This window comes from Sminthopsis crassicaudata, chromosome 3 (assembly GCF_048593235.1).
Source record: "Sminthopsis crassicaudata isolate SCR6 chromosome 3, ASM4859323v1, whole genome shotgun sequence".
NCBI classification, from domain to species: Eukaryota; Metazoa; Chordata; class Mammalia; order Dasyuromorphia; family Dasyuridae; genus Sminthopsis; species Sminthopsis crassicaudata.
In genome coordinates, this window is record NC_133619.1 from 153,859,383 (window position 1) to 153,886,110 (window position 26,728).

The 26,728-nt window shown below is 36.9% G+C and overlaps 2 protein-coding genes across 7 annotated transcripts in view; one reads left to right on the top strand and one right to left on the bottom strand.

Annotated features, from left to right (window-relative positions):
* The window catches only part of PCCA (propionyl-CoA carboxylase subunit alpha), a 423,045-nt gene extending 405,056 nt beyond the window's left edge, over positions 1-17,989 (top strand). For all 3 annotated transcript variants that reach the window (XM_074299450.1, XM_074299452.1, XM_074299451.1), the window contains 3 exons: positions 2,332-2,472; positions 14,509-14,586; positions 17,651-17,989. In XM_074299450.1, the coding sequence (XP_074155551.1) occupies positions 2,332-2,472; positions 14,509-14,586; positions 17,651-17,719 (288 nt within the window). In that variant the 3' untranslated portion in view covers positions 17,720-17,989. The remainder of the gene's footprint in view (positions 1-2,331; positions 2,473-14,508; positions 14,587-17,650) is intronic.
* Positions 17,744-26,728, bottom strand: part of GGACT (gamma-glutamylamine cyclotransferase) — a 56,521-nt gene continuing 47,536 nt past the window's right edge. For all 4 annotated transcript variants that reach the window (XM_074299454.1, XM_074299453.1, XM_074299456.1 and 1 more), the window contains one exon: positions 17,744-20,347. In XM_074299454.1, the coding sequence (XP_074155555.1) occupies positions 19,863-20,347 (485 nt within the window). In that variant the 3' untranslated portion in view covers positions 17,744-19,862. The remainder of the gene's footprint in view (positions 20,348-26,728) is intronic.

Below are 26,728 nucleotides of genomic sequence, written 5' to 3' on the forward strand. Positions count from 1 at the left end.
AGCAATCACACCCTTGTCTAGTGTTTTTTTGGGGAGCCAGGATATTGTTTTAAGAAGGGAAGTTTGTATGACTATTCTGGTGGGGTCAGGACAACAGTAATTCAACATCAAAGGTAATCTTAAGAGAACCCTCTCTCTGCCTCATCTTTTTATATTCAAAAAGGTCATTTCTAAGCCAACTATGAAAAACAAGGCCTTTCCTTAGGAGTTTACTGTTATTATTTTTCCACTTGATTACAATAACTTGCATATCCCCCAAACAGATTTAAGAACAATAAACAAATACAAAAGGAAAAGGAACATCTCAAACATCTCATCAATAACAAAGACCTGCATCTGAAGGCATTTAAGTTTTTTGACTCTTTCACATCTCATTCCAAGCAAAGCTGGAATCCTACAGAGAGAGGAATCTAAAAGATAGGAAAATTATAAAAATAGTGGAGGGATGGAGTTGTTGGGAAGGATATTATCATTTGTTGGGGGAGGAGGGAGGGAAGAGGGCCTCAGTAGAAAACTAGAGTATTTTATTTCTGTTAATGATACACTCTGTGATCCAGTGAGGGCTTTAATTTTTGAGTGTCCTCATAGTCAAGGAAAATAGTAAATCAAACGGCCCTGTATTTTTTGTTAAAGAGTTACTTTCCTTGAATTTGTACTTTGTAGTTTTTAAGTGAACAAGTTGAGGGAAAAAATTATATACAAAATTATTTATACAATCAGCCCTCAAAACTAAATTAGCTAAGTATATAGCCTTTAAAAATCACATGGACGCAACATTTTAATGCAATGCTGACTTTCTTTTGTTGTCTTCATTTTGTTTTGGTGCGTTGTTTTGTTTTAATTTTCAAACTATTGGTACAAAGCAGACACTAACCACAGATACGGAAACTGTGAAAATTGGTATAATTATATTTTCTCCCTTCTCATCCCCCCATAGATTTAATGAAGGACTTTTAAGTACAATTTATCTTTGATAAATAGACCCTCTGCCCAGAATGTTTATTAGACTGACAGCAGAAGGCACTCTCCTAGCTTTTTTTCTTTGCCACTTATGACTCAGATGAATTTTAATAGGAGCAAAAAGCTTTTATTTGCACTGTGATTTCACTTAAGGATCATATCCTTCAGCAACTGGCAGACACTTGTATGTCTTGATTGCAAAACATACAGTCAGGAATAAAGAAGCATGCAAAAGATGTTATTATTCAACCTGTCACACTGTCACTAATCTACTGCAAACTTACTTCTCCAAGTTCCCCGAGTTCCTGCCCTCCTCTCCCTGGCCCCCTAGTAAACAATGTACCTTAAGGTCCTTATCTGTGCCGAGAGGTAAGTAACTGGGGTAGGACAGCTCTGTACATTAACATTCTGACTGATGCCCACGGGAGGCTTTGAGTTAGAGCACTTTTTTTGCATACAGACTAGGCGGGAACCAGGTGGGTTCCAGGTGGGGAGTCTCAGTTTCACGCACTCCTCACGTTATTTGACTTGGGTTCTCGTTTAATTAGAACCTAGTGAAGTTGCTGGAGGGGTCGGGGAGAGCGGGACCATGGCGGGGCCCAGACGGCCCAGCCTCGAGGCTGGCTGCCACGGGCCCTGTCCGAAGCCGCTCCAGAAGCAGAAGTTAGGCGCCTTTAAATCTAACCTTTCACTAGGAAACCACCCCTTGCCCAGTGAGAAGACCCCACTGCAGCGGGAGAAAAAAGCCACTGGTTTCCACAGTGAAAAGAGGATTTTTAGTGGAACGTGTTGATATTTGTTTCATCAAAATATCAATTTGAATTTTAAATGCTATTCATCCCAGAATGCTTATTGAAGCCTTTTGTTTAAATGATTGATGAATAGCAATGGGCTCTGTCCTCCTGGAGGCGGGAGGCTGAAAGTTTGAGACAGAAATCTGCTGCCACCTACTGGTGCTGGGCCCTCATGGCTCCCCAAGCCCACACTGAGCTTCCTGGATTGTCTCTATTCATCAGGAATAAGTGTTTAAATGGGGAGGTAGAAAGGGAAATTATGACCTGTTAAATTTGTATGCTTAAGCTTATTTTATTTAATTATGTAGTAGTATTTTGCTAATTGCTATTTTTGAGTCTAACTTCGGAGTAGGCATCCTTCTCCCCCCTCTCCCATAACTAGTTTTAGATAATGATTTTTAACAATGTATTTCGAATACAGTATTTCATATTTTGCATTATTTTGATTAAGTTGTATCTAAGAGCAGTTTCTAGTTAAGATTTTTTTTATCCGTGTATAAAGCTGAAGAAAAAAATGGATTCAACTTAATAAAATTCATGAAGAAATTCTACAACTTGTTTTTTGTTTTCCTTTAAGTATAAGGTATATGTCTTAACCGAGCTTGCTGCAAAGTTGAACAAATTTATGTTGGAGAAAGTAGCAGAGGACACAAGCAGTATTTTGAGATCGCCAATGCCTGGAGTGATGGTAGCAGTCTCTGTGAAGCCAGGAGACATGGTAAGTGATATGACTTTTAAATATGGGCTGTATTGTAAGCTCCTCTCCTCAAATTGCCTTTACAGCATCTCTGAAAGCACAAATCGGTCTTTCCAGTGCTTTCATTAGTCGTTAAAGTAGATTATACTTCGGATCATATGCATTGACTGTTTCTTTACATCAGATATACTCTCAGAATACACATTTTTGAGTGCCTAAGAAATCATTTGTGAGTGGAATAAAAATTAGGCCAGATTCATTCTGTTGTGTTTAAGAGAAAATTTGACTTTTAGTAGCATTTTACTTTAAAATATTTCCATTTAAAATCAGGACTTTGCACAGCCTTAAAGGGTCTTCTACAAGCAATACCTCTGAGAAGAAATTCTCTCAAAGAGAAGCTTTTTCTTGGCATAAGGAATAAGGAGCTAATTGGGAAAAAGAAAAGTAAAACCACACACACACACACACACACACAAAATACATCTTTACATACAGAATTTAAGAATAAATTCCATGTTGAGTTCATCTTGAAATTCAACTTTGTAATATTGAAGCACAAAGAATAGTTTATTATTTACTTGTTTAGAGCTTAATCTCTAAGAATAAGATTGAGCTTCAGCTTTTAATAGGAGTGCATTGAATTGACAGATCAGGTTAGTAGCAATAGTAACATGTTCCAGTACCCTCTTACATTCTTCTATCAATTAATTAAAAAAAGAAAATAATTTTTGGATATAATCAAATATCTTATAGAAGTTTTCTGATTGGTTTAAGGGTAAGATGGAAAAAAATATAACAACACCCTATCTGGATATTCTTTATTGAACTCTTTTATATTTTAATTAAGTCAGAAGTTTACATAATTTCTTTAAGTGATGAACAGAATTTTCTTCCCTCTTTATTATTAATATAAATGAGATGGTAAATGCCAATACTAGCAGTGACTAGTCTACATTTTAGAAATGGTGTATCAAAAAAGCATTTGTAAGCAGTGAAGATTAGGTCAGAAACAGAAACTGTCAGAACTGAAATTAGCCTAGGAGGTAGAAAAATGACTCACAAAATAATTCACCTTAGAAGACAGAATGTATAATTCCTAACATTTTTATAAAGGGGGGAACAAAAAGAGATGTAAAATGACCAAGTAATGCTGAATTAACTCTCAGTTTTGTTTCATACTCACTGGCAAAGATCAAGTATTCAGATTTTGTGATTTGGTTTTGGAACATGCAATAAAAAAGATAAGTAGAAGCTGCTGATTTTTTTTTTTTTATACCGCTTACTCATTATTCTTAGTTCTGAAGGTATAGAATCATGAGAAGCTGGATCTTGGGCTATAGAATTCAGAAATCCCCAAAACATAATCAGAGGAAACCCACAAACTTCCTGGTAAAGTAGAATACAAGGGGGTTTAAAAAATTTATTCTTGTTCACTTTTTTTGCTGGAGGCATGGAACTGCAAGATATGTGAATAGCATAATATTTATTCCTCCAGCTTGAACTTGTCAGTACTAATTACAAAATAGACAGGTTCTTTAAAAAGGATTTAGCTTAAATCCTTCCTTTTCCAGAACCAGTGTCAAAACCTATAAGAAATGAGGTAACATTAGCTATCTGGGTTAAATAAATGATAGGATAAAATGATTCACATTTCAAGTCCTGGCTATCCATCAGAAACAGCTTCCTTAACTATAGCTGCTAAAATGGTAGCAAATGACTAGAATACATTCAACAATGCACACTTTTTTTCACACTACCATTTCTTCAGATTCTAAGTTCTATTGACTCAGAATGGAAATCAATGGCCTATTTTATATTTATTCTTGAAGTATTTCTTATATAAAAAGGGGGAGGAGCAAAATAACATTTTTTTGACTATTTAAGTTGTTAAATAGTTATCTCTATTTTTTAATGGAGAAACCCATATAAATATAGGTTTTTAAGACTGGGATAGCCAGATATATAACTGTCAAACATATTATTTTACAGAAATTACCAGGTGAGAATTATTCTTTAGAGTTGCTCCAAGGATTTCCTTCTGAGCCATGTGAACACTTCTCATATGCTTTGAGCTAGAATTCTTAAACCATCCAGGTAAAGCATATGTTTGCTTTGGTTCTCCTATTTCCAAAGCTAACTGTGGTCCCTCCCCTAGTGCTTTTCACACTTTGTACCACTATGTTTGGATAAACTGGTATACGTTGTTACTATTTGTGAAACTTAGTCTGCACTGCTACAGAAGTTAGGGAAGGTTCTTAATCCATTAGTTTTCATCAATTTGGAATCTTAATTCTTTTCTGAAGAACCATTAAAAGGCAAGAAATCCTCTTCATTTGCCCAAAGGCCTTAGGCTTACTTTATTGCTTCTCTAGAAAACTAGTGCTCCTTACCATAGTTTTTATTTTTTTATTTTTGGCCATCATCTATTTGCAAGGAAACTTGGGCTTTTCTCTCTAGAATACAGTGGCTATCAAAGTACCAAGGACTGTTATCATTGAGACTCACTGAAAGCAGACATCTCAAGAGATAGCCAAGGTAACTCAAGGGTCCTTCAAGTCTTCACAGATTTTCTTTTAAAACTACATATGTAGGGGCAGCTAGGTGGTGCAGTGGATACAGCACCAGCCCTGAATTCAGGAGGACCCGAGTTCAAATGTGGTCTCAGACACTTAACACTTCCTAGCTGTGTGACCCTGGGCAAGTCACTTAACCCCAGCCTCAGGTTAAAAAAAAAAATATATATATATATATATTTTAACCTTAAATCAATTTGACTGTTCTATTCTTACTTCGACCTAAGTAAATCTTAAAATAATCCTTATATTTCAAGCCAAGTAAGCACAAATAACAATCTTTTCATGAAATGTTTGTTGAAAGAGTGAAAACCTTTATAAAAGTTGGTGGGGGTGGGGTGGGGAACAGGATCAGTGTCTGAGAGAAAACCAAATAGAAAGTTTCACTTGTCTTTTAAAATCCTGAAACAGTAAAAGTAGAAACTAGAACACCAAAACAAAAACAAAAGCAAAATACTGAATTTTGTTTTGAATCTCTAGTTATTTCAAGGTGACCAAGTACAGTTGGAAATCTGCAGCATATATTTAAAATCCTGGGAATTAAATTGTTTAAAATGCAGGTTCCCCTTTCCTAAGAATAAAGGAGAAATTTTACTATAATTAGGAACATTTTGTTTTAGGCTTCACACTGTGTGGCTTCCTTAAAGTTCTCCAAAATGGATTTCTTTCCATTTTACATTTAATGTGATGGTTATTTCCTTTTTTAATGACCTTCAACTTTTTTTTTTTTCCATGTAGCTGACAAACCAACTTTGTCTTTTTTGTATAATTGTTTGCCATCTGGAAACAGGTATTAGTAAATCCGATGCTAGTTAGTAGATTGGGGGTGGGTGAGTATTTTCAAAGAAAATAATTCAAAACTTAATTCAGAAGGAAATTGAATATTTAATAGTCCATTATTATACAGACTGGAGTAAGAAAGTAATATTTGCTTTATGTAAAAAACAAACCTTTTTCAGTGACTGATTTCAATATAAGTTTCTACACATTTAACAGCATGCTGAACCTAAAAACCTTGCTACTGATTAAAGCTACCATTTTTTCTTATAACTAGTATTTTCTGATAGGTATAACTTTTCTATATCATATCTTTTAACTGAATTTTTTTTCTTCCGTTAAAATTCTGGAAGAATGTTTTTCCTTCCCCACATTGCCACGGGACTGGAACTGATGAAGTTATTGTACAATTTTTGTTTTGACTTTGAAATGTAAAAGAAAGTGAGCATGAACCCTTTTGTTTTGTTAGCCCTTTGCTTCTCCTGGTGTCAGGAAAAAAACTCAGAAAACCCCAAGGGGGAATTTTAGCATTGTATTTAATTCAAGTCCTTCCTGGTAGTGTTTAGATTCAGTAATCATCTCAGATTTGCATTGAAAATATTCATCTCATCTTTAAAAAGAAGCCTGCAAAGGGCTGTCTTCAATTTACAATCATGGGATAACTTTTTTCCTCTAAGGAAAATAGAAGCAAAGTTCTTTATTACTTTATAAACTCAAGTAAAATAACAGGCTGGCAAAAAGTACCTGTTGCTTCTCATGGCATCTACTTTGGTTACAGATTTTGTTTTCCTATTGCCCGCTGCATATTGTACTTTGGCAGCACCTAAGAAAGTGTGGTTGTCGGGCTGAGATGTGGAAGAACGCCACTGTAAGGGAACTGGCATTTAAAGGCAGGCACCATTAATTCCTGAAGATTCTAGCTTTGCTGACAATTTTCTTAGGTGGTTTGCTGTTTGTGGATCACATAAGTAACAAAATTGCCCCTGGGGGCAAATTAATGCCCCCATTTGACTGCTTTCCACTGACCTCTGCTCCTTCCAAGATAGTGTTAGCGTTCTAAGATACTGAAACCTGTATTTGGGAAGCACAAAGTATTTGTTCATAGCTTAATTTTAAAGAGTGATGAATGAGAGACATTTGATTTTTCAGCTTTTGAAAGAGACTGTAATGAGCCAGATTCAAAAGCTCTTTGATTATTAGATATTTGGAGGATCCTAGGGTTAGATTTGACACTGCTGACTAGAGGACTTATGTAACATAACCATTAGATATTGTCTCTAACCCTGCTTGGGGAATAGGGAGGGTAGTTTTGGCTTAGCCTAGGATCTAGCTTGATGACTTGAAAGGTTTTTCAATCTCTGATGCCTTTGGTTCCCATTCAAAAAGTGATTGTGCTAATAATTTTACAATGAAAGTTGTTCATGCACCTCATATGTTCCCTAATCTCAATTTCACCTAAAAATAAATATGAGGGCATAAGGAAGGATGCATTTCTGTTTTCTGCTTGCAGCATTACTTTATATAAATATTTGGACTTAAAATGTGTATAATTCTGTTGAAAATCAGAGAAATCCATCAGCATTCAAGTTTTGTAAGAAATCTGTTTTGTAAGAAAATCATTTCTTTCTTTCTTTCTTTTTCTCTCTTTCTCTTTCTCCCTCCCTCTCTCCCTCCTTCCCTCCCTTCTTCTCCCTCCCTCCCTCCCTCTCTCCCTCCTTCCCTCCCTTCTTCTCTCTCTCTCTCTCTCTCTCTCTCTCTCTCTCTCTCTCTCTCTCTCTCTCTCTCTCTCTCTCTCTCTCTCTCTCTCTCTCTTCTTTTTTTTCCCTTTAAAAGTAAGATCTATTTAAGGCAAGTAACCCTTGTTTCAAACTCAGACCATTTTGAAGATGGTCATTTTCAGCCTTACTAACACAAAATAGCCTTTGTTGTCTTTATGCTCAAAAAAGTTTCAATCCACTGTAAGTTTCCTCTACACAGGACACATATATAAACATATAGAAACCAAAATAATTTCTAAAATAGGAGTGATACCAGAAAATTCATTTCAAGTAGCTTGTGTTTTATACTAGTTCTCTTTGCATTTATATACATTGTCTCCAAAAGGCATAGCCTGGGAACAAAGGCAATGAAGAATAAAGTATTTTTATAATTTTAAGAAAGTTTGGGAAAAAAATGTACTTGAACGTTAGATTTATAACTCCTCCCCTAAACTCCCCCCCCCCCCCCCCCCTCGGCCATTGTAACCTGCCAGCAAATCAAGTGCATTGAAAATAGTGGAGAGCAGACAAGGACCTGGGTTTAGAGAGGCCATTCAGTTTCATGTATGTTAACCCCGTGTCTACTCTGTGTGAGAAACTGTGTTTGCATGTGTTATAGAGGTTATACAGAAATAATGGGAGCAAGGGTCAAACCTTTTGGATGCCCTCCGAATGAGTCAATCCATGGATGAAGCCCATTTAAGGACTTGGTAAAACCAAGACAATACTAAATCTGGCACTTTCTTTCTAAGCCTGCCTTCTCTCTTCCTTTGTAATTTGGTGATGGTTTCATTGTTACTTAAATATAGCCAAAAGTCCCTGTGGTCTCCCTCTTCCCTCATATATGTTGGGATGTGGATACACATTTCTTCTTTGGGAAATATCAAGGGATATTTACCATTCTACCTTCCAGACTCAGAAAGGAGTTATTAAAATCAGATCCTAGCAGTTCTTTTTAACTAAATCTGAGATGCCTTTTTCCTTGTGGCTGTTAACTGTGCCTTTCTTCAGATCTGAGGGCCTTAAAATGCATTGCATTCAAGCACCTGTGTTCTAAATAGAACAGTCTTAAAAAATGTAATTGAAGGATTTTCACTTTTGTAGAAGAATCAGCAGGGTTGATATTGATCCATCTTTTTAGGGAGCCACAGTGCACCAGAAGGTGATACTGTAGAGGGCCCTGTAAGCCCTCAGAGCCTTCTGTCTAATTTGGCAGAAAAACACAGAATGTAGGACAACAAAAGAAGGCTCCCTTTTCCATTAAAAAAAAAAAAACAACTCCATCCCACTCACCCCTCTTCCCCAAAAAGGGGGCTTAATTTTTCAGCTGCACACAGTGATTTGGTGCTCACTCTTGCATTGAAACAGTTGCTGTCTGAACAGGCAGGAAACAGTTTTCTTTTAATTGCTGAAATCATTCGGAAGTGCTTCATGCCCTGCTTCTATACAGCAGATGCTGTGCATTAATTGGCCTGCGTAGAAGTGACCCAGGGTTCCTTGCAGCGGGCCCAATTTTAGGCAGAGGGTTTAAATAGCTTATTTATTATTTTGTATAATCTGGCGTACATTATGTGCGCCTGCACGTGTTGTATTTCATGGTCTGCAGTTTCTAATGTCATGTGGGTTTCAAAACCTGTGTTTCTCTGGTAATGTACTAGCAGCAGGTAAGCTCAAAATACCATCCATCAGGAGCTAATTTTTTATCCAGATACTCCAATGACTGATGAACCTGTCTTTTGTATGAATGTTTAGCACAGTGGAAAGCCATATGCCACTGGCACAGTTTCCTATGCATTCTTTACAGTTGCTAGAGGCTCAGTCTTTAAAAACTATACATTTCAGTGTCATTTGTGTCCCCTCTCCCATATTTAACAGAACACCTTCTAAAACTACACTAGTTTTAGACAACAAAAAGAGGTTGTGTCTTTATTAAAGGAAATATGAATTTCGTAATCCTTTTCTTTATCAGAAATATTACTGCACACTCTTAATAGGAAACCTTGTTTTGTTACTCCCCGTCTGTTCAAAACAGACCTTAGCCCATTAGAAGGGCCTCCCTTGTGTGGGAAGACCACAGCTGTTACTGTAAATCTCATCCAGTAACTGTATCACCCCCATTTTGTGGCTCTGAAGGATGAAATTGAGAAATGGAATACTGTGCAGTCATCCTTTACATCTCCAATTTTAGGCCTTTGCCATCATTTTCATGCTTTTATTCCAAATCAAATAACATTAGTGAGCTACACCACCTTCTGATGAATGAATATCTGCTCTTGAAAGCAGACTTTAAAGTCCTCACTTTTGGGGAGCTTCCTTTTCTATTTGCTTGAGATCTTTTTTTTTTCCCTTCTTCTTTCTCTTCATACCATCATTATCTTTGAGTTCATAAGGAAGCTTGTAATCAGGAAGGACACACATTGTCACCAAACTGGCTATCCTTTGTGAATTTTCAGCAGGAACGTAGGAATAAGCTAAGTTCACAAACAGCTTGAGTGTGTTTCTGTTTCTTTAAATCTTTGCAAAAGAAGTGACTATAACATCATATGAAGGATATTGGGGGCTTTAATCAGGAATAAGAAGTAGTTTAAATCATTAGCACAACAAAGCAAACTATAAGCTTGAAGATAAAAGTCTCTAGGGAAAGAGTCCTCTGAAAATAAATGGGACTTGATAGATTTCCATATCATTTATAACTTCCCTTAATTACACTTGGAAGACTTGCCAGTAAAACTGGAAAATTGGCAGCCTATATCCATTATAGTAATTTTGCCGACCATGGCAAGCAGCTGGCTTTACTGGATTTTATTTCCCATCACTCACAATTAATCATCAGCTGGAGATGTCTGAAACTCTTCAGAATGGAGCAATACTGTGTGACATTCGGGCCTCCTTAAAATGCTAAAATCTGCTGAGTAAATGGGCCGAGTTTTCCTTCAAGCTAACTCATTTTGGTACAAGGCAGGCTGCTGCTAAATGAGTGCCACTTTGATAATCGGATGCGAATGTGAACCTTGACCCTGTGTCAGAGGAGAGGATGCAATAAGCTGGATGAAAGATACAGGATTCAAGTCTACAAACTTTACACCAATTAGACAGGGAGTGGAGAAATACATCAGGCTGACTGGGTTCATCAAAAAGACTTCTGGGGCTTGTGACTATTCTGTAAGCCTAACACTGAGGACGTCCTGTCACAATCAGTAAGTCTTTAGCAGATGCTTCACAAAAGTGTTAGAGAAGTGCACCTACCCACAAAAATCCTTTAGGCCTAGCACAGTACCCGCAGATGTGACGGAAGCTCTCTTATTATACCTCTGAATTTTAAAGAGCCAACTTTGAGAGCACAATTAGTGCTCTGCCCTCGCTAAGGAAAAATCTCAGGGTTATTCCTGGGCAAGTTTCTCAGACTGCATACCCAGAGTTTTTCATCAGTCACGTAAAACCAGGAGGTTGCTGGGGGGACATGGTTTGATGTGGTGCAGATTTGGGGGAGGGGGATTGGTTGCTTTTTGTTTTTCATTTTGGGTACCAATATTAACTGCACAAAACCAGTGTAGCCACCAAGTTTTTGAGCTTTAAAGTTCAGACAGCAAGCTTAAGTTGTTTCAGTTTTGTCGCAAAACTGTGGTAACTGATGGCATAGAACACCCCAGTAAAGCATTGCAGAGCCAATTATCATTGCAGTCATTTTTTAGGTTAGCTTTAGTAGATTTGTATATTTAGATTGTGTTCAGTTGCATTAAGTTAATGCAATATTTATTGGGTTACTTAATGCAGATTCTTGATGGGTGAAGTACTTTGAAATTGGATCAAATCAGATCATGTATGTCGTGCTCTATGTAGAAACATACACAATTTAATGACTTTAAAATTGTCTTGTTTCTGTGAGCAGTAGGGACAATTTTTAGTGTTTTGAGTAACATGATTGAAAACAATCTAAAATCTTGTTAGTCTTGATGACTAAAGGCTAAATAATCTATAGAGAGTAAAAGATGAACATAATTATAGTCAAAAATCAGAAAGAAGCCTAGTGAATTAAAGAGCAACAAAATATTAATTCTCAGAATGTCTTATAGCAGAAAGGAAAGTAACCTAGTTTAGGCAAAAAAAAAAAAAAGAGAGAGAGAGAGAGAGACAGAGACAGAGACAGAGAGACACACAGAGAGAGAGAGAGAGAGACAGAGAGACAGAGAGACAGAGAAAGAAAAAATCATCATTTATCATACCCAGAGTTTCTCTCTGAAAGGATTTTAAGCCCAGGGTCACAACACCCAAGAGAAAATGTTTTTACTTGAGCATTGTCTTACTCCCACTGATTGTTATTGGGTAACTCCGTGCTATTTTAAAAATTAATGCACCATCAAGCATTGTGTAGCTTTCTAAATTTCATGTTTCTTGAAATTTGTCCCATTGAAAGCACATCAATTAATAGTGTTGACTCAATCTCGTCAAGTCTTTGACTCTGTGAACCCTACTGCCATGACATCTTGTACAACTGTCTATTATTATTGCCATCTGCACATGCAAACTCATATAGTAGAATTAAAGAGTGGCAGTTTTTAATGTTTGGTAGTTATTTTTGGATTTGTCATATGGGTATCAATATAGGAGCATATTTTGTCTCTTTTTAAGCCAGGTGAAATTTTATGGGGCCCTGGTAGGGAGTTGATTTTGCCCTTCTTGTTCTCAATTTTTGCAAGTGATTTAATATAAAATCCACATGAAGAAGCAGGACTCTCTGGTATCTGGCAAATTCAAAGTGATGGGAAGAAAGACAAAGCCACTGGAGAGGAGAGAATAAAATAGAAAGAGCAGTTCAAGAAAGGAAATTAGATCTGGTATGAGGTGGCTAGAAGAGGCTGCAAGAGAAGTGACTAATGTAAGAAAGAAGGATGTAGAGCCAGCAGAGAGAGAGAGTGATTTGGCAGAGTAAAGAGAATTATTGCTTCGTACACACAGGTAGAGCTGATACTACATTAGCTGAAAGGCTCAGGAATGATGCCCTGGGAGAGCATAGACTCTGAAGTTAAAGAACCTAAGTTCTCTGACAATACTTTTGTCACCTTTGGTCTCTTCATCTCCCTGGGCATGTTTCCTCATCTGTAAAATGAGAGGAGTTTAGACTAGATGGCCTCTGAGGCACTTTCCAGCTCTGAAGCTAGAATCCTATATATAGCATTTGGCAAACTAAAATCCATCTCTCTCTTCATGTGAGTCCATAGTTGAAGTTGAGTGACTCATTTGGGGCATTATTATCATTTTGTTTCCTATTTTTCCTTTTACTGCTATTGTAACTTCTGTATTCTGTAGTTTTCTTTTCTAGCGTATTTTGGAATCTTTATGTAGGGTATGGTTCTAGCCTTTCTGGGGTTGTGTTGTATTTAGCGTCAGTTCCATTCCCTGTCCCGACTTACACAGTAATTCGTCAAAGAACCCACCATTTTGTTGCCTGTAATTGGCAGCGCTGTATTTCTTCTGAGCTGCCTCCACTCCTGTCCCTCTGGATGAGGAAGAAAATCCTCAGAAGCTGGTGAGACACTCACCATGGAATTCAGATGCCAGGTGAAAATGAATCAAAAAGGGCAGCTCACAGAATGTTTCAAAGACCAGCTCTCCAGCACAGTGTCTCTCCTCAGTGCCAGCACTGAAGCTTTGGCATCCCAGCTCTTCCTATATTTTTGTGCCAGAAAAAAACAACTCACCACCTGAACAACAGAGGAAAGGAATACATAGGGTTCCCAGGCACTTATGGTTGCCAGTAAGACAGCTTGTACCACGGGTGGGGGGGGGCGAGGGTGGGGGTGGGGATGGGGACTTTTGAGTCCCTGTAGATCATCTGGGGATTTCAGGAAAGAATATTCTCCAGGCACTTCTTCAAGCATTGGACAAAACCAAACCACACCGAAGAGGGGTGAATAAACAGCCTGATACGCACAACCGTACCCCTTTCCCCACGCCGCCTTTCCTGCTTTAATTTTTTGAAGAGCTAGGATCTTCAGTTATAAAGATAAGGCCTTTTCTTTTACAAAGTAAGGAGGGGAAAAATCTAATCCAGCCAGTCAGTGTTTGTCAGTAAGGCGCAAAGGGCTTTTAGTGACAGGTGATTCCTAGGTGGCAGCTCTTCAACACCAGGGGGTCATACCTGGCCTGGCCTGAGCATGCTTCACGTCAGAATGCAAGCAAATGCAGAAATTACACTTTAACATCATGCTCCAAGAGCCTTGGGCAGGATGAAGAAGGAGCCTTCCTCCAATGCACAGGACCCCTGCTTCTTCTGAACAGGTGTAGCGAGCTGCCGTGTAGAGCGGGTGTGCCAGTAGCACAGTAGCAGCTTGCCAGTAGCGGCTTGTAGCAAAAGCCCCTGTCTTTGCCTAAGGCCCCCAAATTTGTGGTTCTCAAATGAAGACTTCACATGGTATAAACCAAACCCTTAGGCCGTAGTGGAGATGCTACAACCAGATTCACTAGTGTGAGGATGTGTCTGAATCAACTTTCAATTTGTAAAACAAATGGGTTTTTTCTTATTTCTTGTCTGTTCCCCACTTTAGACCCCTGCTGTGCCATGGGTGAAAATCCCTGCCCCTTAACAAAACACTTGTTGATAACTTTACTGTGAAGTGTAATTACTAATAACACTTACATAGCGCTTGCTATGTAGCAGGCACTGTATTAAGCACTTTACGATCATTGTCACATTTGTCCTTTGCAACAACCTTGGTGCTATTTTTATCCATTATATAATTGGGGATATTGAGTTAAACAGAGGTTAAGTAACTTGGCTAGGGTTACATGAAATGTCTGAAATAGAATTTGAACTCAGGTTTTCCTGACTCCAAGTCTGGCACTCCATCCACTGGGCCACATTAGCTGCTTCTGAGAAAAAGATTCTACAGAATTGAAATCGTGTTAAACATTAAAACTACTATATATTTTTTTAAATTTTATTTTCCTAGGTGTCTGAAGGTCAGGAGATTTGTGTGATTGAAGCTATGAAAATGCAGAACAGTATGGGTGCAGGGAAAACTGGCAAGGTAAGATTCCCCCAGCTATTGATCTTATGAAAACTTGTGGTCTCAAGAGTGCCAAGGAAAAACTGAGTTTGCAAATTAGAATCATAGACCTAGAAAGGGGCCATGTAAATAAAGTCTATCTAGTTCCTTTCCTGTATTTATGGAAAAACTGAAGGAGAGTAACTTATGTAAGGTTGTACAGCCACTGCCTAGATTTTCTCACTGAATCTAGTATTTTTTTTTTTAAGTATACAATGATGCATGACAGTTAAATTGGACCAAAATTTCAATCAATTCCAGCTCTACCCTTTTCCTCCCAAAAGAAGATATGAATATTCAGGTAGCAAAAGAAAGAACAGTGGTTCTTAATTTTAATGTCTTTCAGATTGAGGGATCTTTAATTTTTAATGTTTACATCTGTCTTAGAGACAGTTAGTTGTCTGAGACTTAGATGACAGCAGGGAATGGTTTTACAGATTGCAAAAATTAATGTAAATCGTTCCTCACGATAATTTCTTCATAAAGAGAACAATTCAATTTTGAATCAAGTAGTGAAAGTGCTGAAGTCCCTGAATACACATCAGTACTTAGCAGTTTAGCAAAGATACTGGCATTACTTAATGGCTTACAGATTCTGTGTCATTGTAGTCTGTAGGTCACAAATACAGGTCCTACCTACTAAGATGTAAAAACATTTGACTTTGTCCTGGTGACAGACTGTATGTATATGTGAGTTGTCTAAAAGCAAGTGTAGGAGAGGCTAGCTAAAGAATGGCCACATGAAGGTAAAATTGTCGGCCATAGCAATTCTCAAAGACTGTCTACTAAATTATAGAGGAACACAGTTTGCCAGGGAGGGGGATCACTACCCTAACAAAATTATAAATCTTTGAAGTAAAGATAATAGAATTTTAAGTTTCATTCATACCTACAGAAAACATTTGACTGAGTTACTGAGTTACTGAGATGCAGGTGGTATAATCTGTAATCAAATAATATTTTTCAAGTACTTTGGGTACATTTCCAAGTGTACATTAAAAAATGTATGATAGTTCTGGCCCCAGCCATCTGTGCCCTTGGAGAAGTCATTCAACATCTTATAGTTCAGTCTTTCTTACAAATACCATTAGGTTTGGTAAGAGCCAAGAGAGAGGAAGTTACATTGGACTTCCTTGGCAGAAACCATTTAAAGCTAGTGGAAATAGATGTAAAGCAGCTTATAGAAAAGACTTGTATGGTGTTTTTAAGTCTTCAACTTCCAAAAAGCAGGTAAGAAAGAAAAAGTTGCCAGTTTCTAATAATCTTAATGATTTGTGTATTTGTTAACTTATATAACTATTCTCTTGTCCATGGAAAGATGTGGGTAACCAGTGGTCTCAATAGGCATGATCTCTGGTGTCATCTGTAGTTGGCAGATGCCCTAAAAACACTAAGCATAATTGGATTTTTTTAAAAAGGTGAGCCTAAATTTGTGATTTTGTTTCAAGTATCTCTTACCTCACATAACCAGAGATGATGCTCTGACCCATCACTTATTATTTTCCTGGTGGTAGTGGTGAAGGACTTACACTGACCTATTCACATTTGCTTGCACAGTGGAGTTTGCATCACTTTTGAATGGTTCCACTTGATTTATACCCTGAGCTTTCTTTTTCTCCAAGCCTCCTCAAACAGTGTGACAAACAGAACTCTGATGGTTGGAGACCTGAGCATAAAGAAGCAGGTGAAGTCAAAGTGAACGTTGCCCAAGATTGGATTTTTATTACTTGTGCACAGGGTCTTTTTCCCCCTAGGCAATTCCAAGTATCCTAATAAAAGAGTTTATAATAGAAGTGCTTCTCTAACATAATAACTACAGCATCATTGAAAAGGCATGATAAACATTGCAGACATCAAAGTCCCGAAGAAAGTAGCTACTTCTTTCTAAATAGCACAGGTTCAGGATAATTTCAAATATTCATATTGATTATCCCTATACCATTCATTCAAAATAACTCATTTTAGAAGAAACAGTGCTTCTTGGTCTGTTCCCCATTTGAGTTTCAGTGAGTCCAAATGCACAAGCTACTCGGCATCTCTAACACTTTGTATTTTTATCAGTTGTCCAAATAGCCAACTAGTTCTGACCCATTTCTTCCTTCTTTTGTCATTATTGGAGCCTGTGCTAAAACAAATGAACTCTTCATGGTATACCCATCTAGCCTAAAAATTTCAAAACTTTCAGAAGCATGTGGTATTTTTGAAAGGCAGAACTTTTTTTATGAGAATATAATCAGTGGAATGGGGAGAAAAATTATCTTAACAGTCACCATGGGAAATAAGTCTATCACATTAAAAGCACATAGTGGACAATGTATAATAATTTCTGATTGTTTAATTTCTATACAAAGGCAAGTAGCTAATTAATTACACCATTTAGTCTCGGGGCTAGAGGTTCTTTGCTTTCTACTTTTAATTAATCCTTTAATTAGAATTTGTTTTCCTCATTTTGAATTACACTGGGATTCAGTGGGTATATGAAACATGCTGCAGCATCATCTCAGAAGATTTTATTTTGGGTTTGGGAATGTGTGAAGTTTAAGATTTTAGGAGGATTCATGTTTAAAAAAAAAACAAAAAACACCAAGTTCACTGTTCTCATTTGTAATGCAGATATTAAAAAAAAAAAGTACTTATGCATATATGGGTTTGGTGGAGGGGGGGAGAAACAGAAGGGGAAATCATTGGACATTTTAGCAGTTCCATTTCCAGATAAGGTGTTACATTTGTTAAGTGCTGTAAAATTGTTTCCCCAAAGGGATTCCTCCGTTGAACTGAGAGAATCCTTTTCAGGCAAATAAGGACAAAAGGACACTCTGAAGGGACTTGAGGCAGAGGAAAGAATGAGTCATGCATACACTCTCCTCAAGGTAATCCCAACCTCATTTAGCACTGTATCTGAGGACTTCAGGGAGCCAAGCAGATTCTACCTGTGCCTCAGATCCTGCAGATTTCCTTGTCTTTTCTAAATGCAGCTCTGGATATTGCTTTTCCCTTCATCCTCATAAATACTGTTTAATGATTACTTTTTTTTTTTTTTTTTAAGGTGAAATCAGTGCATTGCAAAGCTGGAGACACAGTTGGAGAAGGAGATCTTCTTGTAGAACTGGAATAAAATATTATCCTTAATCATCACCCATTTTAATTAGCTATTTTTATTACTATTCTTTTGCACCAAATTTATTCCGGCATTTTACAGAACACTCCTGTGCAGCAGATTTTACACGGTCATATTTATTCCATATATAGTCAAAACTAACATTCTGCCAAAAAATCACCAATGGAAATTTGTATTGATATAAATACTTGTACATATGATTTGTACTTCTGCTGTGAGATTTCCTAGTGTCAAAATTAAATCAATAAAATGAAACATTTGTCTAAATATTAGTTTGCCCTTTTTTTGAATGAAGACAATGTACACAAGATGGTTATCTGTGCCAGGAGACTTTAAATACCAGACTCTTTTCTGTGATCCCTTCTAAGAATGTGTGTATATTTCAGCCAGTCTTTGATCATTTCAAAATAGCATTTGCCATCTTAGACCTTGATTAGGCAAGCTCTTGACTTTTTTTCCATAATTGTAGAACCCAACAGCATAATTTTTGATGAGTCTTAGCTTTCTGAAGACTGTACCCTAATTATATGCAATACTTACTACCTTTATGTCATAGGGTTCCAAGGCATAGGACAAAATCTAAGTCTGTACCTACAGTACAGTGCTCCTCAGAAATGGTTTACAAATATAATAATCCTTTCTTCCAGGCTAGTAAAAAGAACAATGGTTGCTCAGTAATTCTTACACTACACCCTGTTAGAGCAGTACTTTGTTGAGATCTTGCTAGTTCATCAGCTAATAGCTATGTTTGCTGTTATGTTTTTGTGAAGCACATTTTCAATTAAGAAAGCTAAAAATAAAGATCATTTCCTTGCTCCAGCGATGCAGCTAGTATTCACCCTCTATCTACCATTAAATTTAACAGTAAGTAAAACTTGCCACTAGAGAGGTTAGGAAGGTTCAAATCCACTCAATGACAGCTGTAGCTGCATTCTTCATTTCCTCTTAAATACTTAGTACACATCTAGTGCTTTGCTTGGAAGCAGAGGCAAAGAAGTGGATATTAATTTGTATCTACACTGACTTGAAATATCAAATGGAGGTGGATGGTAATTGGTACTTCGTATCTTGCTAAAATTATTTTAAGTGTTGTTTGTACTTAGAAGCTTAAGTTTTCTGTCAGTTCTGAAGAAAAAATTGCCAATGTGTTGGGTTTTCTGTGATATCCCCACCCCCAGGCACTGTTATTCCCCTTTAAGAGTAAGTGATATTTTTCTTGGTTCTGAGGATTTGGGCATTGGTCTAAACCTCAGTTTCATACTAAATCTTGGGTGATTGGTTTTATCTACAAGCAAGTGGGTGTTTTGCTATTTTGCTAGACTATAAAGGAGAGGGAACAAAGCCTATGCAAGATAAATCTTTTTAAAAAAAATTTTTTTTTAAAGATGCAGGATTTAAACATCACTAATACTTGTATTTAAGTTCCCTAAAAGGTTTAGTTTTGAATGGTCATTTTTTTTTATTACAGGCATTTTTCTTCTGCTTCTGCAAATGGATCAAAAATAAACCCACTAATATACCAAATTACTTACTGACACAGTACAGCCTATTCCTCTTGAAGATTTGTTACAGTGAATCAGGCATCCCCAAAGCAGCTTTTCTAAAAACATCTAGGTACAATAAGCCAGAATCAATTCGGCAGTATTGATATGGTCTAGTGGGTCAAAATAACACATTTCAAAAAATTAATTCCCTAACTTATCTTAATATTAAAAACAAGGCAACAAAATTATATCATAGCACAGAATGAATTGCGAACATATAAAATGTCACTATCCATGTCATTGGGTGAATTTAAATTTTACAACTTAACCTTTATTTTTGAACACCTTAAAGATAATCCCTTTGGAGTAGACAGCAAGAGTCCAATAAATAAAACAAACCCTGACTGATACAATGTTGTCCCTGTGTTAAAAATCACCTCTAAGATAAGTTGCATTAAAGCTTTATATACACCCAGTGTGGATTTCCATAATGTTGACTTAACAAGTTGGTTTTGATCTGCCTTAAATGTACTGCTATGCTTTAAAAAAACAAACAAACAAAAAACCTGATAATAATGGCAAATTAAGATGAGGTCATCTTATAATCAACATGTGTTTTATTCATCTTCTTACTCATGAATGTTCCTTACCATTTTTCATCTATTTTCCCGTGGATTATAACGAAGGCCGTGTTTCCCAAAGGAATCATAATTGTCATAGTAAGGGAGATTTATCCACTCTGGTGGGTAGGTAGTTGTGCTGTACACAAAGCATTCCATAATGCTGTTAACAGCTGGCCTCTCCTCAGGTGCACTGCTTTTACCTTCCCACTCTAATATTTCAATCCTCACTGGAGTGCGTTGATACGTGTCTGGGCAGCCTTCAAATTCATCAAGGAATTGCAGCATCTGGTCATCAACAGAATAGATCTCTCCAGTAACATGGTGTCCTTTTCCTGGGACATTCAGCAAATAGGGAATGTTATGTTTGCTTCCAATCACCAAAGGATATAAATCTGCTGTGCGACCCCGGCCTTGGAATTCTGCTATCCCATTGGTAGAAGTGGTCATGAAGCTGTGGTTGGGTTGGCCTTTTTTAAGGGTGCCATATACAAACACGTGTGCCATTCTGGTTAAAGAAGCTGAAAATCAGAAACGAATACATTTGTATGAGTGCTGAAGTTTGAAGATAAAGATGAATTTGAAATAAGTTGGAAGACAAGAGAAGGGCAATTAATCATCTAAAGGGATCCCAAAAAACAGCAAATGGATTGATTGGGCAAAAGGATGAACTTCATAACCAAGTCAGTGATAAAGCAAGAAGTAAGCTATTGAATAAAATAGCATAGTCTTTAGTTTTGGCTGATCAAGGCTCATCAAGAACAGAACAGATTATCCTCTGGTTGCATTACCTATTTGAAAAGGAATAGAGAGATATTATGCTCTTGAACTGTGTTCTAGCTCTCTCATTTTTTTGTTTTGGTATGCTAAATTTCCCACAGAAATATTCCCTGTAAGCAGAAACCCAACCCAGCATTTATGCCTTTTACCAATATATTTCAAGACAAAACAGGTCCTTTTAGACAAAAATGTATAAGGAATATGGGTCTAGACCAAGATCTTGTGTATTTTCAATTGTTTCATCAATATCTCTTGATAGTTATTGCCATAGTTAACTAGGAAAAAGGAATTGGCTTAACAGCTGCTCCTAGAAAGAATAATGCAATGAATTCCTCCTAAATCTGATGATATTCAGGTCTTGATTCTTGTTCTTTTTTTTCCCTAAAGAATTCAATTCAATTCAACAGGCATTAAGTAAGTTCTATGTACAAGAGACTATGATAGGGAGTCAAAGACAAAAACTAAAATCCCTTCTCAAAAAGGAGTTTAATATTAGACTAGAGTGAGAGAACATGTAAAAGTCGTTACAAAGCAATTTTGGGAGTTGCACCTGAATTTTGCTCTGAAAAAAAGCTAATGACTCTTTAAGAAGAAGGAAATTAGAAGGACAAGCTGCACAAAAGCATACAGGTTGGAAATAAAATCTCCTTATAGGGATATTCTTAGGCTTTATCTATATTTTCTTCTCCTACATGAGTATTTTTCCCTCTGACAAAAGGAGTTAAATTCTAAAAGACTAGGAAACTGTGCCTAACTAGGTCTCTCTCTTGACAGAAAGTAGCAGAGTGCTATTTACCCTGAGCATCAGCACTAATTCCTCTCTTCATTTCAGTTGTTTCACAAAATATTACTACTATTCGAAACTCAGTTTCAGCATTTTCAAAACTCTACATAAATATGAACTTTCCTCAGTTTGTTCAAATGTACCTTCTATCAATATGGGACTATTTCTCTATAAGCATATTGTTTCAAAACTTGTTTAAGCTACTTAAAAATACAAGATTAGTTCTCTACTTAAGAATACAAGATAAGGAATGTTTTGCAGTATTGCTAACATACTACATATAAGTAACAGGACCTATACCTCTCTAGACCAGGTTAGCCCCACAATTCTGGAAGCAACCATAGCCATACCTCTTCCTTCAGGAACTAATGGCCCATTTATACATAAGAAAAGACTCAGTGGTAACTGCTGAGATTCAGAGCATATCCCTTTGTTAAGGGGTATCTTCTGTCTTGATAGTGACAGTTAGTCTTCTCAAGAGCCTGAAACTGGTATAAATATATTCCTATATCTAGTTAGAAATCAGAATGTTCTTTCACAGAGAAACAATGGTATAAAGGATATATCATATACAGTACCAGTGTGTATGTGTTTAAAGTCATTTGTGGATGGTTTACAGATCTAACCATCCTGACACTGTTTCTGTGGGAAACCATGCTGGGATTTTTAATCAGAGTTATATGTCCTAGAGAAATAATTTTTTAAAAATATTTTTCTTCCAAAATTGAGACAACAATTAAATTCTACATATAGAAGGTATGGTTATAGAAACAAATTCAATCAACAGTTCTTCTGCATATGCCTCCTTTTTAAAGATTTGAAAATCCTCTTATGTTACCCCTGATCGTAATAAAGATTTTAGATGTTTCCCTAAAAGTAATTCTGGAATATATTACTGTTATTCATGTATATCTCATGTCATAGGCTGTTTGTTATATAATGAATCCCAATATTTCTAGATGAAGTAATTCTTGAAGCAAAAGTAGAACTGAAAGTTCATTTTCTACTTATGAATTTTGTAGCTCCACTTATTTGATGCTAACAAGGAAGCTTTCTTTCCTTCTTACTACCTTTGTCCCTTCATTCAACAATTTCTGATGAAATTTGAATAGGTGAAGGCTATTGCATGTACAAGATGATTGTCAGGGATAGCCTAAAGAGTCAGGATCTTGACTTGTAGCAGTAAGAGTCTCTGGTTTTCTATTATTCAACCACATTTTTTGAGTATTGAAAAGTGATTTTCCTGCCTCTCTGTCCTTGGAGAAGCTGATTCTGGGGTGGGAACTGCAGAATCAGAGACAGGTCATGAGGACAGAGGGAGGGAGAGGGAGAGGGAGAGGGAGAGGGAGAGGGAGACAGAGAGAGAGAGAGAGACAGAGAGAGAGAGAGAGAGACAGAGAGAGAGAGAGAGAGAGAGAGAGAGGAGAGAGAGAGAGAGAGAGAGAGAGAGAGAGAGAGAGACAGAGAGAGAGAGAGAGAGAGAGAGAGAGAGAGAGAGAGAGAGAGAGAGAGAGAGAGAGAGAGAGAACTGTAAAAGTTTGAACAGACTTCAAGTATCTAATCTAAACCAATACTTGAAGCATGAATTCCCCTTTATAACATTTCTACTACATGATTAGGCAGTGTCTGATTTAAGACCTCCAGTAATAAGGACTCACTACCCAATGAGTTAACTATTTCTGTTCAGCTCTAATTGGGAAGAATTTCCCTCATATCTTCCACATGGAAAACATGGAAATCATTCAAGTATTTAAAAAAAAAAAAAACTATTATACTTCTCTACATTCAATGTACCTAGTTCTTTCTAGTCATTCTTCACTGGGAAAGCTCCTAACCATTAATTTTACTGAAGTTAGCACTAAAACATGCTGTTCTGAGGGGGTAATGAGTGGAAGATCATTCAGGAGATGCTGAGAAAGGGGAGGTAGAAAGTAACTCACTGGGGCTCATGGCCAGTGGTGGAAGCAGACTGTCCAAAGTGGTGACCCAATATTTGGCTAATCATCTTTGTCCACCACTGAAAGAATGAAAGTACTTTCACCACTTTATCCATTTTAACTCTAGTTTGTCAATGTTCTTCCTAAAAAATGATTCCCAGAACTAGACACACTATGTTTAATTATATGTGACTTGACATAGGATAAAAAAAAAAGTCTGACTATCACTTCTGGATAATAAAACCCATGACTAAACCTCCACTTCTGTCTAGACGTAGATTGAATTTTTCAATATCTGAAATGTCTAGCTACGGCTCCTCCCTCCTGTACCTATTAAAAACTGACGTTTTTGGATTCAAAGGATTTAACTTTTCACCCAGTTATGCTTCATCAATTAATTATATCTAAAACTCCTATTTTACAATCTATTGTGATCTTTTTGGCTCCTGGTTCTGTCATTTCCCCCCTCTCAAGTTTGTGTCAGCTTCAAATTTAAAAAACATACCACCTTTGCCTTCATTTAATGAAAACACTGAACAGCAAATGATAAGGATAGACCCTTTTATTCCTCCACAAAAGAAATTCCTCACAATTCATTTATCACCAGTCTTTGAGACCAAATGGTCAACTCATTCTGAACTCACCCAAATATACTATCAACCAATCCACAACTCTCCAACTTGTCTAAGGGAGACAGGTGACAATATCTAAGAGCACCTAACTTGGAATCAAAAATACCTGAATTCATGTGAATACATCCAGCCATTCTGGAGAGCAATTTGGAACTATGCTCAGAAAGTTAGCAAATTGTGCATACCTTTTGATCCAGCAGTGTTACTACTGGGCTTATATCCCAAAGAGATCTTGAAGAAGGGAAAGGGACCTGTATGTGCAAGAGTGTTTGTGGCATCCCTCTTTGTAGTGGTCAGAAACTGGAAACTGAGTGGATGCCCATCAATTGGAAAATGGCTGAATAAATTGTGGTATATGAATATTATGGAATATTATTGTTCTGTAAGAAATGACCAGCAGGACGACTTTGGAAAGGCCTGGAGAGACTCACATGAACTGATGCTGAGTGAAATGAGCAGGACCATGAGATCATTATATACTTCAACAGTATTGTATGATGATCAATTCTGAGGATGAGGCCCTCTTCAACAATGAGATGAACCAAATCAGTTCCAATAGAGCAGTAATGAACTGAACCAGCTACACCCAGCAAAAGAACTCTGGGAGATGACTATGAACCACTACATAGAATTCCCAATCCCTCTGTTTTTGTCTGCCTGCATTTTGGATTTCCTTCACAGGCTAATTGTACACTATTTCAAAGTCTGATTCTTTTTGTACAGCAAATTAACTGTTTGGATATGTACACATATATTGTATTTAATTTATACTCTAACATATTGAACATGTATTGGTCAACCTGCCATCTGGGGATGGGGTGGGGGGAAGGAGGAGAAAAAATGGGACAAAAGGTTTGGCAATTGTCAATGCTGTAAAATTACCCAGGCATATATCTGGTAAATAAAAGCTATAATTAAAAATAAATAAATGCCTGAATTCAAAACCTGCAAACCTTTCTTCATTGTGTTACATAGAACAAATTACTTATACCTCTCAACCTCAGTTTGCACATGTACCTCATAGGGTTAAGTAGAAAATGAAATTACATCTGTAAAAGTGCTTTGCAAACTTAAGTTTTAGTGCACTGAAATCTGGGTGCATTGTGACTACTGCTTTCTTCAGTTCCACAGAATGGGAACTCTGAGATGAAGTTAGAGACACAACCTCTTTTTAAATGAACCATCCTGGCTCTTGTTCACTGATGCCCATTCTGAGAGCTCACTCACATCCTTTTACCCATTTGAGTAAATACATCTAAAAGTAGGGAACACCTATAAAAGTTTATTCTAAAGGACTATATTTTAGCAGCTGAGAGCTGATATAAAACAACAGGCAGGTTCTTTGCTAGACTATGTAGGCTACCTAAGAGTGCTTAAATGACTAAGGGAAGAGAAACTTCAGATTTGTAGCTAAATTATAATCTACTGATTTCAGAACTTTTGAGTGATCAGTACTCAAATGAGATGGGCTTCTCTGTCACTAACTTTATAAGCTACCATTGCTAAGCCTAATGTATAAATTACTTCTGTTTTCTCTATGGGAAATACTCCATATTTACTTGCTAATTTGTTTCCATATTTAGCAGAGATAGAATTTTACTTACAGTTGTAATGTTCAGATGGAAAAGAAATATGTCCCTTTGACCTGAAGGGACACTCTTGTGCTTCAGAGTTGCTGGTGATGGAGCTGACTAACAGCCATCATAAATACAATATCAATCAAAGAGTTTATGCTACGTTCTACCATGTGAAGTTTTTTGGTTCAGATTATTTTGTGGGAGGTAGAGGGAAATAAACTTATGACTTTATTGATAATATGACTTTATGACTTTAATAATGCAGATAAGATGGTGCCTAGACAACTGAGAAATTAAAGGTGTTGCCCAGAATCATACAAGCAGTAAATATCAAAGAAAACACTCTAATTATAAATTTTAAATAGTATTTTTAAATCAAGCTATTAAGGAAGCCTTGTAGTGAGATATAAGACATTAGTGCCTTCAAGAAAAGAACAGGTTTCAGAACAATTAGCTTGTCTGAATTTGACTTTGTGATCATTGGACAAACACCGTTAACAACACAATGACACTAGTGTGTGACAATTGGATCTCAAAGTTAAATATGGAGCTCTATATCCTTGTACTTCAGAGCTTTGAGAAAAAATGTCAATTCCAATCCTTAGCTCCCAGAAATCTCTACTACTTTCCTATAATATCACTCCTATAATATCATCATATGGTGCCTTGTAATGTCTGTTTATTTGTTTTTTGCTTGTGACTTGGCTCCCCCCAAATGAATTATAAATTCCAGGAGGACAAGGAAAGATTGTATCTTTGACTCATGTTTACCCCAGCACCCAAGACAATTTGATGTATATATGTTGTAATCTAAATACTTGTTAAATGATTTAATGAATCTCAGCCCAAGTTTTGTAGCAAGGCAGTTTTAATATCAAGTACGCCAGATCAAGAATAAGAGACTATTCTACCTACCTCTGCTACTAGGCAGCTGTGTGTCTTTGAGAAAAATTTTGAAATTTTGAAATCTCTTCATTCCACAGATCTAAGAAATTTAAAGTATTTGGTATGGAAACATTTTTAAACTCTGATCACTATCACTATCATTACTGTAGTAAACAAATATAGACAGGTTAGACGTGAAGTAAAGCCCCCTCCCAGCTGGGGCCCCAAGGTACAAATGGGATTGCCATAGGAAACTATAGAATTCATTCATGAAACAATGGTAATTTCCCTAGGACAGCCATAATGT